Source organism: Mesoplodon densirostris, chromosome 13 (genome assembly GCF_025265405.1).
Source record: "Mesoplodon densirostris isolate mMesDen1 chromosome 13, mMesDen1 primary haplotype, whole genome shotgun sequence".
Classification (NCBI taxonomy): Eukaryota; Metazoa; Chordata; class Mammalia; order Artiodactyla; family Ziphiidae; genus Mesoplodon; species Mesoplodon densirostris.
This window is the reverse complement of record NC_082673.1, coordinates 27,934,063-27,947,913: the sequence shown is the minus strand read 5'-3', so window position 1 is coordinate 27,947,913 and position 13,851 is coordinate 27,934,063. Positions and strand designations below refer to the sequence as shown.

Genomic DNA, 13,851 nt, shown 5'->3' with positions numbered 1-13,851 from the left:
CGATGCAGGGGATACGGGTTCGTGCCCCGGTCCGGAAGGATCCCATATGCCGCGGAGCGGCTAGGCCCGTGAGCCATGGCCGCTGAGCCTGCGCATCCGGAGCCTGTGCTCCGCAACGGGAGAGGCCACAACAGTGAGAGGCCCGCGTACCACAAAAAAAAAAAAAAAAAAGAAAGAAACATGGATAAACAATAAATTTGGCTCACAAAATGCATGCCACAAAGCCCCATATAGATTCTGAAAGCAGGCCACCAAAAGGCATAAGCAAATCAGTTGTTTAGAAGAGGCCCAAGTATTTCTGATGCTAAGATCAGAGAAAATTTCCTCAGTGGATCCTTTATAGAATAAAAAATTTCATCACTATCTTTTCAGTAAATATAACAAAAATTTGGTCTCTGAAATCAGGATGTGTGGTTTAAATCCCAGCCCTGATCCTTTTATCTAGAGTAATTTACTTAATCTCTGAGATCTAGGATTCTCCTGAGTTAAATGGGGGTAAAGCTAAGAAAATCTATGCCAGCTGTTTGACCTGAATCTGCTCACCCCTCCTTCTAATTCACTTTCTACACTATTGTCAGAATGGTCTTTTCAAATGAGAGTCTGATTTTATTTCTTTTGCATATGGTTACTTAGGCAGTTCACACTCATACAAGCATACCCATCTGAGGGGGCAAAAGGGGGCTGATATCTAGCTCACCAGGCTCTGTGCCTGGGCACGGGGCTGGGGCTGCCTAGAGAGAGTGGTGCTTTGTTATATTTTGCACAAAGACACTCTAGGAAACTACAGTAGCCCTGCTGACATTACCTAGAGGATAATGATTCTATCTTGCTAGTTAAGTTCAGGTTCAAAATTTTTGTAATCACCTAAACTGAGGTTTAGATTAACATCTTTTTGTATAAAATAAAGACCCTATCAAGGCCATACACAAGAAGAGTATGCCACATCACCCTCATTTGTTCACGGACTGAGGAGATGCTTTTGAGCTGGGCAAAAAACCCTCCCCTCAGAAGTGTTATTGCCTAGCTCCTGAAAGATGACAAAAAGGATAACATCTGTCTTCATTGAGGAGAATCAGTTTTGATATTTTACTCTAGAAACATCAGACCAAATGCAGCCCATACAGTCAATTACACATCAGTAAGCTGGGAAATGGAGGTCTGGTTCAGATGTTTCATAAATTTGACTCATGACTGGTTAGAAGCATCCCATATAGAATAAGAAATTATATTCCTAGACAGAGAATAGAAGTTTAATATTAACATTTTAATTTTGATTTACCTTGTAAGGTCTAGGTAGATTGGGTTCCTGGTACCTTAGTTTAAGTAAACCTATCATATGTAACCCTCTTAAAAACCATGTTGCTAATCCTGAATATTTTATTAAATTGATCAAATCTGAGGTTATAATAACAACTGAAGTTAAGATGATTATCTGGCTGACAGCCATGGTTGGACACGAGTGGTTATTGAGCATCGAGAAGACCAAAGGCAGTTGTCCTTCTTGGCTTGCTGTGTAGATCATCCTTGATGCTGAAAGCACTGTACAACACATGCTGCTAAATATTGAAGTTGAAATTCCAAAAGAAATGACCCATTGCATGGAAGGGATTATTTTGTCCGTCCAGGTGACAGCAACAGCATCTATGAAAATTTTAGAAAAATTTCAAAAAAGTCAGTCTCTTTGCTTGATTGAAACTATGGCAATAATTCTTCACTTTCTCTGCAACCATACCCTTTGTAATATGATGTTGCAGCTCCTTCCAAGAAAGGGAGTCTCTTTACTTATTCTTGAATACAGTCTGGCCTTGTGGTCTGTGTTGGTCAGTAGAATGCATTGGAAGGGGTGATTTGCCACTGCATTTCAAACTTTCTAAGACTAGCTTGTGCATGGGATTTAGGAGGCACTTTTCAAGATTCGAAGAGTATTAAACTTAGAATAAATCTTATAAGTGGGACATTAAGCATGAGAAAGGCATCTAAATCAGGCGGGGGGTGGTGAGATGGCATTGTGAGGGAGGTAGAGAGATAGTATTTATTCTGGAAACACAGTAAATTGTTTAGAAAGTCTGACATGTGGTGAGGGTGTATGTGTGCAAGAGAAGGCAGGAGATGAGGATAGAAAGTTAGGCTTGAGTCAGATCTTGGAGAACCTGCCATGGTCAGGTTAGGAGTTGAGAGTTGGTCTGAAGGAAGGTGATGATGGAGTGATGGGGTGGTGGTTGCAGCAGCTGTGAGAGTGAGACTGGGAGGAGATGCAAGAAAACAAGATGGTGGAATATTTAAGCAGGGAGATGACAGGATTAGATTTGTGTTTTATAGAGTCATCTCTAGAGACTGAGTGGAGGCTGGATTGGAAGGAGGAAGTTAGAGGTGAGCGTATACATTAGGAGGTTATTGCTGTAAAAGAAGTAAGAAAAATGAGGGCCTGGGCACTGAGTGGGGGAAAGAAGAGGAGGGAACACCCAAAGAGAGAGATGTTAGTGACGTGGGTCTTTACAGAACTTGCTGCCTGGTTTGGATGTAGGGTGAAAGGCAAATTATAGTTCTCCCCCTCATTTTCATAGTTAAAAAAATCTCCTTTAGTGTGTTACTGTATTCCTGTGAGACCAAACTGTGGGAAGCAACATGTTTCTTTTTACTTTTAGAAATTTATATTCCTCTTTTTCTTTTAGAATCAACATAACATTTTTATACTAGTCTCAGAGAAGATGCATAAATACAACTTTTGACTTTTGGGACCATGTAAAATATTGTTTTTTTAAAAAATGAACTTCAAAGCTTCTTATTTTTGTAAAGGCTTTGAATGCAGATGATAGAGCAGAACTCCACTTCAGTGATGTGGCTCACTAGACTGATCCTCTTTGTGACCTCTGGCCTTGAAAACACATCCATTACAGGGGAATTCTAGTTACTGGAGTGACACAGTCAGCCCCTCCAAAACCACACACCGTATGCGTGTACATAGACCCCTGTGCCTATCTGTATATACAATATTTTTGGAGTCTATGTTTTTGTTGATGTATTATTTGACCTCTATCCAGAATATTTGAAGAGTTAGTTGTTCTCAATAAATGAATTTTCTAGATAACCAAACTTCTCTTCTTTCAGGAGAAACTATTTTTTAAAAATTAAAATTTTGTAGAATTTTTCTAATATATTTCAAATACTACCCTGCCTTTTTAAAGTAAAGTGAACATAATTTAACATTTTTTAAAAAAGACCCAGTGGTGTCATAAAAATTCATCACTTGATTCTGTGGAAATATAATTATTTGGTATTAAAATTTTTTTTATCTGATCATAAGTACAACATGCTAATTGTGGAAAATATGAATGGTATAAAAAAGGAAATAAAAGATATCTTGCAATATTATCATTCAGATGGCGCCACTTACTATTAACTTTTTGTTGTATCTCCATTTAGTCATGTGTATGTTATATGATTATATGTATTAATAAAATTCATCATGTGATATATATTAATAAATATTCATACTATTGCTTGCTTTGCTAATAGGCCCTATTAGTGGTGGTTATGCTTTGATTTGGTTTGCTTGTGTTGAGGCATTTTAGTATGGTGGTTGAGAACACAGGTCTTGGAGTCAAACAACCTGGATTTGAGTCTGTCTTTTTCAATTACTAGCTGTGTAGCTTTGAGCACCATGCTTGATGGAATTGGGAAGAATATATTTTTGAAGGTCAGATCTCTCAAACTGCTGTCCACATTTACAATCCATTACTAACAATAACCTGAACAAGAAGTAATCTTTTATCATTAGAAGAGCATGACTGAGACCTATTTTTGAATCTTATCAATGCTGTTCATTATCTAACTCCCCTTGCTACAGTTTCCTCATCTGAAAAATGGAGACAATGAAGATGGTACTGCTTTTCCAAACAGCTATTTTGAGGGCAGGTATCTGGGTGCACCTTAAAGGGTGGAACATCTAACAAAGTGTTTCTTCTTTGCCTTCTTGCCTTGCTTGCTCCTGTTTCTCCTCATCTCTTTCCTCTTTCTCCTCCATGTCTCTCTTCCTCCTCTTCATCCTCCTCCTCATTCTCTTTTCAGCTCTTGCTTCTTCACATTCTTCTACCCTCCGACCTTAGTCTTTAGCATGTGCTCTTTTTTTAAATAGATTGTTTAGATGATTATTTTTCCTTTCTTGTGAAAACCAAAGCAGGACCACATCACATTTACACTCTTATGGGTGTATCGAAAAATTAGCAGCATATAGGAGTCCCTGTTTATTCAGAGGAGGTAGTAGTGACTATTTCCTCTTTGTCTAGACACATTCATACCTGCAGAGATGATTTCCCTGGGAGTCAAAACTGCCAGGTAGGATACATTAGCCAGTAAGTAAATCACAGCCACCATGGGAAGGACAGTAATCAGAGATTTGGGAATATTTTCACCAGGATTTTTTATCTCTCCTAAAAAACACAAATAAACTCATCAGAAAAGGTCATATTATTATGAGACTTTTGAAGACTTCATTGTACTGAAAAGGATGAGAAAGTATTATTCATGTGTCTGTTGTTTCCTCATTTGCTTGACTGATTCTACTCCTTTGAAAGTTTTGCCTGAAAACTTGGATTTCTCACCATCTTATACTAAGAATCCAATTATTCCAACTATTTCATGATTATGGATTTACTGTGATGGAAAAGAATATTTAATGTACGCTACTATGTATAAAATGGTAAGCTACAAGGGTATATTGTACAGTGCATAGTATATAGCCAATATTTTATAACTATAAAACTATTTAAAACCTGTGAATCACTATGTTGTACACATGAAACTTATATAATGTTGTAAATCAACTATACCTCAATAAAAAAAAGAGAAAGAAATGAAACAGGGATGAGAGCAGAGTGGGGGGAGGAAGTTTGCATTAAATAAGTTAGCCGAGAAATGACATTTGAGGGAAGACCTAAAGGAAGTGAGGGAGGGAACTATGTGAAGGACTCAGTAGGTAGCTGTCTATGCAAAGGGATCAGTTGGTGCAAAAACAGAACCCCCTCCCCCATGCCATGGCAGCCTTTCATGAGCACATCTATGTCTTGCTCTGTCACAGAGGTTTCCAAAGTGTAATATTGAATATCCATGATAGCATCAAGGACATACTGTGCTTTGTCTACATTTCAAATACAGAGGAAACTGCAGGGACTCAGAGAGGTTAAGAGACTTGCCCAAGGTCACACAGCAAATACGTGGTGAGGGCAGGATTTTAACCATGTTTGGTCTGACACCAGACAGTAACCACTGCACCCTTCAGCCTTCATGTAGCTAGATCTCTTGGACCTTGAGGTCATGGATTTCTTGGGCAGAAGGTGCCGAGTTCTTTTTGACACTTACTCCCACCCTCTCGGATAGACGTCCTCAGTTGGGAAAATCTTTGAGCTCCAATACATAATAAAGTTTTTAAACCAAAATCAGGGATGAGCTCAAGGCACCTAACAATATTTGGGTCAGTTTCTGCCAATTGTAGGGGCCTTACCTCAGGGGAGGAGACATTGCATCAACAGTGAATTCCTAAAATTGACATATTATCTCAAAATTCCTAAACATCATACTGTTTTTCTTAAAAAGGAAGTTCAGGGGAGTGGTTAAGAGCACAGGCCTGGACCTAAATGGTCTGGGGTTCTAACCTGGCTGTGACCCTTACTAGCTGTTGCACTTTGGGAAACAGGTTTTGCAGTTGGCAACAGAGATTGCCAGCCCACAGATTTGTACAAATAAAAAAATGTACAATTGTTTAAAAAAAAGACTGTTTGGTTTGTAGCATGTCTCTTCATCCCATCTGAGATATGTAATTTCTTCCTTTTTTCAGAAGTAACGGTTCTCTCATCATCTCTTTCCCTCAAGCAAATTGACCTCTGAGGAAGTTCCTTTCTCATCCTTACTCTCCCAAGCAAACTTTTCCTACCTAGGCAAATTTACTGTATTAAAATGACTACTGAGTCATCATAAGTAAGAAAGGTGTGAATGGAATTCAGGATCTTATGGGCTATGAATAAAATAATAAGAGAAAAACAATTTAGAGTCCATCAGGCAGTCAAGAGATTGTTTGAATCTACCCAAGCAGTGAAGGAAATTTGTCGTAAGCCATGTAGAAACGAGACAGTCTGTCCATCCAATTTCCGATTGGAAAGAAATCAGGCGATATTGATATAAAATCAGTGTCAGCTGAATTGTGAGGTCTTGGGGTCCCCTATTACTATAGCAACGGTGTGACAGAACCAGCCTGTGCATATGTGACTTGAAGCATCAAGTGCTCAGATCACATGTCTTATCTTGAATCTGGGAAGTGTAAGTAACTGTGTAAGCTGGGATGGCCCACCCAGCAGCTTCAATCACCTGAGATAGTCACCCTGATCCCCTGTGTGGGTAAATGACTTTACAACTTGACTGGCAGGTTCTCCTCTCCTGCAGCTTCTGTGAATAATGGCTGCTAATTCCCCATAGTTGAATCCTTCTCCTGAGAATTGCCCTTAGTCCTTGGGTGATTTGGTAGGGAGGGGAGGAAGTTGTCTTGCTTAGAAAAATCTAGAAGTTTACATTCTCCCCTCAGAGGTGGCCCACATTCATTTATGAACTGGTAAAAGGTACAAAAGCCCATCCCTAATGCCTCAAGTTGGGAACATTTTGTATTATTCTTATTCTAGCAGTACTGTCTAATAAAAATATACTGTGAGCCATTTATGTAATTTTAAATTTTCTAGTAGCTACATAAAAGAAAAACCAATGAAATGGAATTATTAATATATATTTATCCCCAGATATCCAAAATGTTATCATTGCAGTATGTAACATTTATAAAAAAAAGTATTAATGAGCTATTGGACATTGTTTTGCTCATTCAAGATTTTGATTTCTGGTGTGTATTTTACACCTATGGAGCACCTCATTTTGACTAACTACATTTTAGATGCTTACTAGCCACATGTGGCTGGTGGTTACCAGGTTGGACAGTGTGGCACTGTAGGATCTGGCAGAGGCTAGACTTCAGCTGAAACCACATGTTTGTTCAGCTCCACCTCCCCACCCTGTCCTGTTTCCTTCACTCCTCACAGCTGTCTCTTGGAAGTAGGCCCTCAATAAAGTGCTTGCACAAGGATCCCCATCTCAGGCTCTGCTTCTAGGAAACCGCAACAAGAGAAGCCACAATGTTTCAATTTAAATACAACAATGATCAGGTAAATGAAAACCTTTGATACCATTTATTTTCTGCTAAATTACACAATTTGTGCCAGTGTCTTAATTTTTATGAGAATCTGTCATGTTAGATAACCTGAAAGAACAGCCTTGCTACTTAAATTTTAAATGTAAATGAATTTTCAGATGTGCGATTTTAAGTTGCAAGTATAGGAGACATTGTTTATAAACAGTATTTAAGTATACAAGAAAACTTAAAATTCATCATATTTAAGATAATATTTTAGTGTTACAGGACATAAGTGATTAGAAAGGCTTTGCAAGTCAGACATTTAAAGTGTTTAAAAATTAAATACATTTTAACATGCAATTAAAACAGTTTATAAATTGTGAATGAGGTTATATTCTTTAGTGACATTTAATATGTTCAATTTAGTAATCAACCACTTATTAAAAAACAAGAAAAAGTGAATTTTATGTAAAATTTTTAGTTTTATATATGTATATCATTATTTATAAGTTAAAATTAATGGTTTATGGAAAGTTATGATTTTTAATTTATACCATAAGAAAATTGACTAATAATTTTAACTCCAACTTTGGAAAGTTATAAAACTCACATTAACATCTAACATGGATTTTTTTTTTCTTTAAGAAGAGAAGAGTAAAAGATAAGAAAAATTTAACCTGTGCCAGCTTAACGCTTTCTTCCTTATCCTACTCTTTTCCCACCACTGTTCAAAAAAACAGTATCCTTTGTAAAGAGTCCTTTGAGAATATTGCCTCTTGGCTCAGCCTGGCCGTTTTTTTTTGTTTTTTTTTTTGTTTTTTTTTGTTTTTTTTTTGCGGTACGTGGGCCTCTCACTGTTGTGGCCTCTCCCACTGCGGAGCACAGGCTCCGGACGCGCAGGCTCAGTGGCCATGGCTCACAGGCCTAGCTGCTCCGCGGCATGTGGGATCTTCCTGGACCGGGGCACGAACCCGTGTCCCCTGCATCGGCAGGCGAACTCTCAACCACTGCGCCACCAGGGAAGCCCAGCCTGGCTGTTTTTAATGTGGAAATTTCCTTATCCTCTCTAACAGATCCCAACTTTGGTCAAATCCTTAGGACCTGGGAGTATTACCAAATTTTAAGTGTGTCTAGGAAAACAGTGGCTTGTGTTTCCTGTGGTATTCCTGTCTTCAGTGTAAACTAAGACCAGGGCCTCTGATCTCCAACCATAGGAGAGGAGCAGGTTATGGTGGGGGCTCTATCTGCTTAGACTCTCCTGCTTGGTCTCCCATAAAGGGAGGGGAAAGTTTTGTCTAATGAGCCTTTTCTTCGCGCTCATGTGTGCACAACTTTAGTTTCTGGAGGACTAAGCTGGATTTCTTGAGGGTGAATGAAGTCTGTCATAGATTTCCATCTTGCAGCAACTTAAGAGAATGCGTGCTTCAGGCTCACCAGTCCTCAAGAAGTCCTTTTTTTCCCCCTGAAACTGAGATAAAGTACCCCTCCCCCCCACATCTGCAGTTTCACTTTCCATGGTTTCATTTACCTGCCATTAACCGTGGTCTGAAAATATTAAATAGAACATTCTAGAAGTAAACAATTCATAAAGTTTAAATTGCATGCTGTTCTGAATATTGTGATGAAATCTCATGCCATCCTGCTTGTCCTGCCCAGGACGAGAATCATCCCTTTTTCTAGGATCCACGCTGTATATGCTACCTTCCTGATCCCTTAATATAGGAAAAAAATCGTATATATAGGGTTCAGTCCTATCCATGGTTTCAGGCATCCATTGGGTGTCTTGGAATGTATCCCCTGTGGATAAGGGGGGACTATATTGCAACATGCTAAGTGTCAGGAGGGTTTCCAAGTATTCATGTATATTCTGTCCCTGAAAAGTTCCTCTAATAGGAAGCTAATCAGGGTATTGATGAGACCAGAAGTCACCACTTGTTCCGGGCCACTTGTGCATAGACCTGGGGAACTACCGTTTTCAAGTCTGCTTGAAAGCCCTGAGGCTTTGGCAGAGGAGTGGTTGCAAATCCAAGTGGGTGGGGCCATTATTAATGCAACTTCCTTTAAGGGTCAGCCAATACTGTATATCTCTATTTCTCCTCCTAAATTCCCTTCACTAACAATGGGAATTCTAGGCAGATTATTAAATCTGAGGCTCTCTTTAAACTGCTCACAATATTAATGTGCTTTGTGTGATGCTGATTTTCTAAACAGCATACCATGGTATCTTGTCTGATTGTTCCTTGCAAAAGTCATGTTATGGAAGCAGTGGCCTTTTGTCCTTTTGTAACTGAGTGGATAGAACTCAAGTCCCAACAGTTCTCTATGTCACTAGAGACTCCTTTGAATATTGTCAGACCTGCTACTGAGATGGATGCACTGATGGCTTTGAGACCTAATATAATTCCTTATTTCAGAGGTAAATATAAAGGATGTACAGTGGTGCTTGGGATGCAGTGTTATCCCTTTGGGAGGCCCTGGTATAAGAATCTAGACACAAGCTATCTATTCTGTTTATGATTAGTTAGGAATATGACAGCTCAGGAACTCGGAGAACCAAACTTGAGGGAGATAGTTCTTTCTAGCGAGAATCACCTTATTTTGAGACGGAAGAAGCCAGATCTCTAAATCTGGTAAGTTAATGAAGTGCTGGTTCTGATAGCCAGCCCCATTCAATTAGCCACAAGTCCTGGCCATGTTACTGTACTCATCGCATTCGACCTTCTGCTCTAATAGTCTGCAGATCCAGAAAATTTCACTAGATATTTCAAATACAACCATATTGATCTGAAGTTACACTTCTCTTCTCTTCTCTAAATTTCTCTGTGAAATTTTAATTTGTCAATTAAAAAAGGAAAATGCTAAAGTACTTAAAAATCATATCAACTGTTAAATTTTTAGTAATCTACATGAGTGAGCAAAGTGTCTCATTGACTGGGGAACATAAAAAAAATTCAATAATTCAAGAATTTAGAATTTGAAGAAATCATCACTAAAAGTTTTGATAAAGTATTAAGGACATTTCAAACATAAAATCTATAGCAATGTTATATTTAGAGGAACAAACTCCAGTTTCTTATTAAAATTTTTGCAAAAATTTTATTTGGAAGTTTTATATAACTTCAATATTTAATATATTCCTTAAATTTTAATATTCTTATAATTTTAAAATGAAAAAGAAATATAGTGAATTGTTTTCTATATATTTCTTTTGTTTACTCTAGAGAGCTATGAAACTATTACCAAATTCATTTGGTACCATGATGTCAGAGGGGGTAGCATTGCCCTGCAGAAACAACAGTGCATATAAGCAGGGAAGCATGGATATTACACCAGTCCTTGAAACTGTAAAAAATGGGAAGCATTTTTTTTTTTTTTTTTTTTTGCGGTATGCGGGCCTCTCACTGTTGTGGCCTCCCCCGTTGCGGAGCACAGGCTCCGGATGCGCAGGCTCCGGACGCGCAGGCTCAGCGGCCATGGCTCACGGGCCCAGCCGCTCCGCGGCATATGGGATCCTCCCACACCGGGGCACGAACCCGTATCCCCTGCATCGGCAGGCGGACTCTCAACCACTTGCGCCACCAGGGAGGCCCGGAAGCATTTTAAATACCACTAATGTGAAAGTGCGGTAAAGCCATTCTAAGGAATATTATGCAGCAGTTAAAAGAATGTGTTAGATGACTAAGAACTAATATGGAAATTTCTCTAAGACATATTGTGGAATCAAAATTAGGATGTGAGGGCCTCCCTGGTGGCGCAAGTGGTTGGGAGTCCGCCTGCCGATGCGGGGGATACGGGTTCGTGCCCCGGTCTGGGAGGATCCCATTGCCGCGGAGCGGCTTGGCCCGTGAGCCATGGCCGCTGAGCCTGCGCGTCCGGAGCCTGCGCGTCCGGAGCCTGTGCTCCGCAACGGGGGAGGCCACAGCAGTGAGAGGCCCGCATACCGGAAAAAAAAAAAAAAAAAAATTAGGATGTGACATTTTACCAATTTGGTAGGGGATATATAAAATCTGTGATAGTTTTATATTTTTACAAATGGATTATGTTAATATATTTCTTATATAATTGATATTTAACTCAAAATGTTTTGAAAAATTGTTAGAATAAAGTACGGTAAAATCTGAGAGTGGTCTTAATTTTCTCTTGAAAAACTTTATAAAATTCCCAAGTTTATGATAAGGGAATGACCTGAAAAACACTAAATTCTGTGTATATTATATAGATAAGTATCTACCAAGTCTTAATGATGATTAAACTACATACATGTAGAGCATGCAGAACAGATTTAATTCAATTCCCCACAAATAAACAAATCAGATATATCTTTCTCCACAGACTGGTAGACAAAACTTTATGCTTGCGACAAAAATATTTCAGAAAACGATTTACCTGCTATGCTGTTCAGGATTGACGTGCCAGAATATGCAAACAATCCTTGTAGGAAGGCTTCTGCAATCTGTGAAACTTTAGGAAGTTCAGCATCGAAAGCGTTCTCAAACCTGGCCATGTTCTCTTTTTTCCCAATCCCTAACAGCACAATCCCAGTGAGGGAAATAAAGCAGAGGACAGTCATCTTTGCCACAGTACTGATAGTTTGAAACAAAGCCACTGTTTGCACCCGTCGAGTATTTAGAAGTCCCAAAGACCACAGAATAGCCAAAGCTAGACACTTCTTTGGTAGCTCTGGAGCTGGGCACCTGGCATAGAAAGGCTGAATTGTATAGGTAGATAATAACAAGGTTTCAGTAGCTAGTCTTAAGGGATGAGTAAAAAGTTTGATCCAAAGACTGAGGAAAGCAACAGAGGATCCAAGAGATCTTTTGAGGAAATAATACTGTGCTCCGCTTCTAGGGAATGTTGTGCCCAGCTCTGCGTGACTGAGAGCGGAGATCAAAGTCAGCACAGCACAAGCAGCCCAAATACTCAGGGAGACAGCTACATTCAGGGAGGAATATTTTAATACCCCTTTAGGAGACACAAAGATTCCTGCCCCTATTGTGGCACTAAATATTAAAATGTTTCCACGGAAGAATCCTATTGCCCTCAGGAGTTGCATGCTTTTGCCTTTTTCCTGTTCTTTTTTAATCCTGAAAAATAATTTTAAAATTTCATGGGGATCGCTAACTCTTATACATTTCCCCCCATGATTCTTCTGCAAAGTGCTTTCTTGATTTAAACATTGTTCTTACATGAGCATTTTATGACTGCCGTTAACTTGGTTTTGAAAATAATTAACTTGTGAATTGTTCTAAGATTTTGTGAACTCTTTTAAGGCCAGAGTTAAAATGTTTCTCATGTTAATTATTTAAAAATTCAAATATGCCTGGTGATGGCTACACAACATTGTGATTATGACTAATACCACTGATTTGTACGCTTAAAAATGGTCAAAGTGGGCTTCCCTGGTGGCGCAGTGGTTGAGAGTCCGCCTGCTGATGCAGGGGACGTGGGTTCGTGCCCCAGTCTGGGAGGATCCCACGTGCCGCGGAGCGGCTGGGCCCGTGAGCCATGGCCGCTGAGCCTGCGTGTCCGGAGCCTAAAAAGGTCAAAGTGACAAATTTAGTGTTAAATGTATTTTGCCACAAGTTTTAAAAAGTTGTAATATACAAAAAAGTCTCTAAACGGGAGAGTCGTATGGTATAGGAATTATATCTCAACCACAGGTACTCTTGAGGGAAATTTTACCCTGAATTGAACTTACTGCTATTGGAGATAGATGAGGTTGCTGGGGTTTCTATTTACTGATTCCTGATCCAAGGATGTTCCTAAGCATGCAGTAGATGGCGGTCTGGATTATTTATGGTATTACTTGTAGTTCTGGAATTAGAGCTGCACACAAGAAAAGGAGCTGGGGAAAAAAGAAAAAAGAAAAAAAAAAAAAAAGGAAGGAGCTGGGGATGGACCACTCCAAGTACATAGAACTAGCAAGTATTTAAGCTTAGGGACAAGAATGCTGCCATTGGAGGTTTGAAGTGATTGGACTCTTGATATATTTTTAAAGTAGACCCTATAGAATTTGCTGATGATTTAGATGTGGGGTTATGAGAGATTGAAAGGAATAAGATTGACCAAGGTATGTGGGCCTGGCAACTGGAAGAATGAAGGTGTCTTTACAGTTTCTATTTATGAATGTATCTATCTGCCTTTTGATGACCTTTTTTCACTATTAAATTCAATGTTGCATGAATATTCTTTACAATTTCTTCTTTAATCCATATTTGAGTTTAGGATATTCATAGAAATGGAATGGTTAGTTCACAGGGTTCTGCTGTTTTATTAGATGATTCCAAATTTCACAGCTTTGTCAACATTTAGTATTGTCAGACTTAAAGTTTTTGCTGATCGGATGGATGTGAAAATATATCCCAGAAGTATATTAGACTTGTGCCCATATTATACATGTTTACTCTGCTTTCTGTATTTCCATCTTTTACTTCTTTCTCCATGTTTCTGTCTAGGTATTTTATTTTGATGTACCTTCTGATTCACCAGTTACATATTGTCAAATGCTTCTAGGGGAGAAGTGATGCTGAATGTCAGGCTCACTTCTCCAGTTTTCTTTTTTCTTCAGGATTTTGACTGCTTAAACTCTTACTGCTTTGCTATATTTCTTATTTTTTCAAATAGACATTTTAATATTTTATACATTTTTAATTATTTTTGGTGGAAGGGTTGTTTTGGTATAA

At 38.9% G+C, this 13,851-nt stretch overlaps 1 protein-coding gene across 1 annotated transcript in view; it reads right to left on the bottom strand.

Moving 5' to 3' along the window:
- LOC132500599 (solute carrier family 7 member 13-like) overlaps window positions 1-12,221 on the bottom strand; it is a 30,129-nt gene extending 17,908 nt beyond the window's left edge. Inside the window, exons 1-3 of the mRNA XM_060115716.1 lie at window positions 11,555-12,221; window positions 4,299-4,430; window positions 1,280-1,641 (exon numbers count right to left, since the gene is read on the bottom strand). Of these exons, the coding sequence (XP_059971699.1) occupies window positions 1,280-1,641; window positions 4,299-4,430; window positions 11,555-12,221 (1,161 nt within the window). The remainder of the gene's footprint in view (window positions 1-1,279; window positions 1,642-4,298; window positions 4,431-11,554) is intronic.
- Between the last annotated feature and the right edge of the window lie 1,630 nt (window positions 12,222-13,851).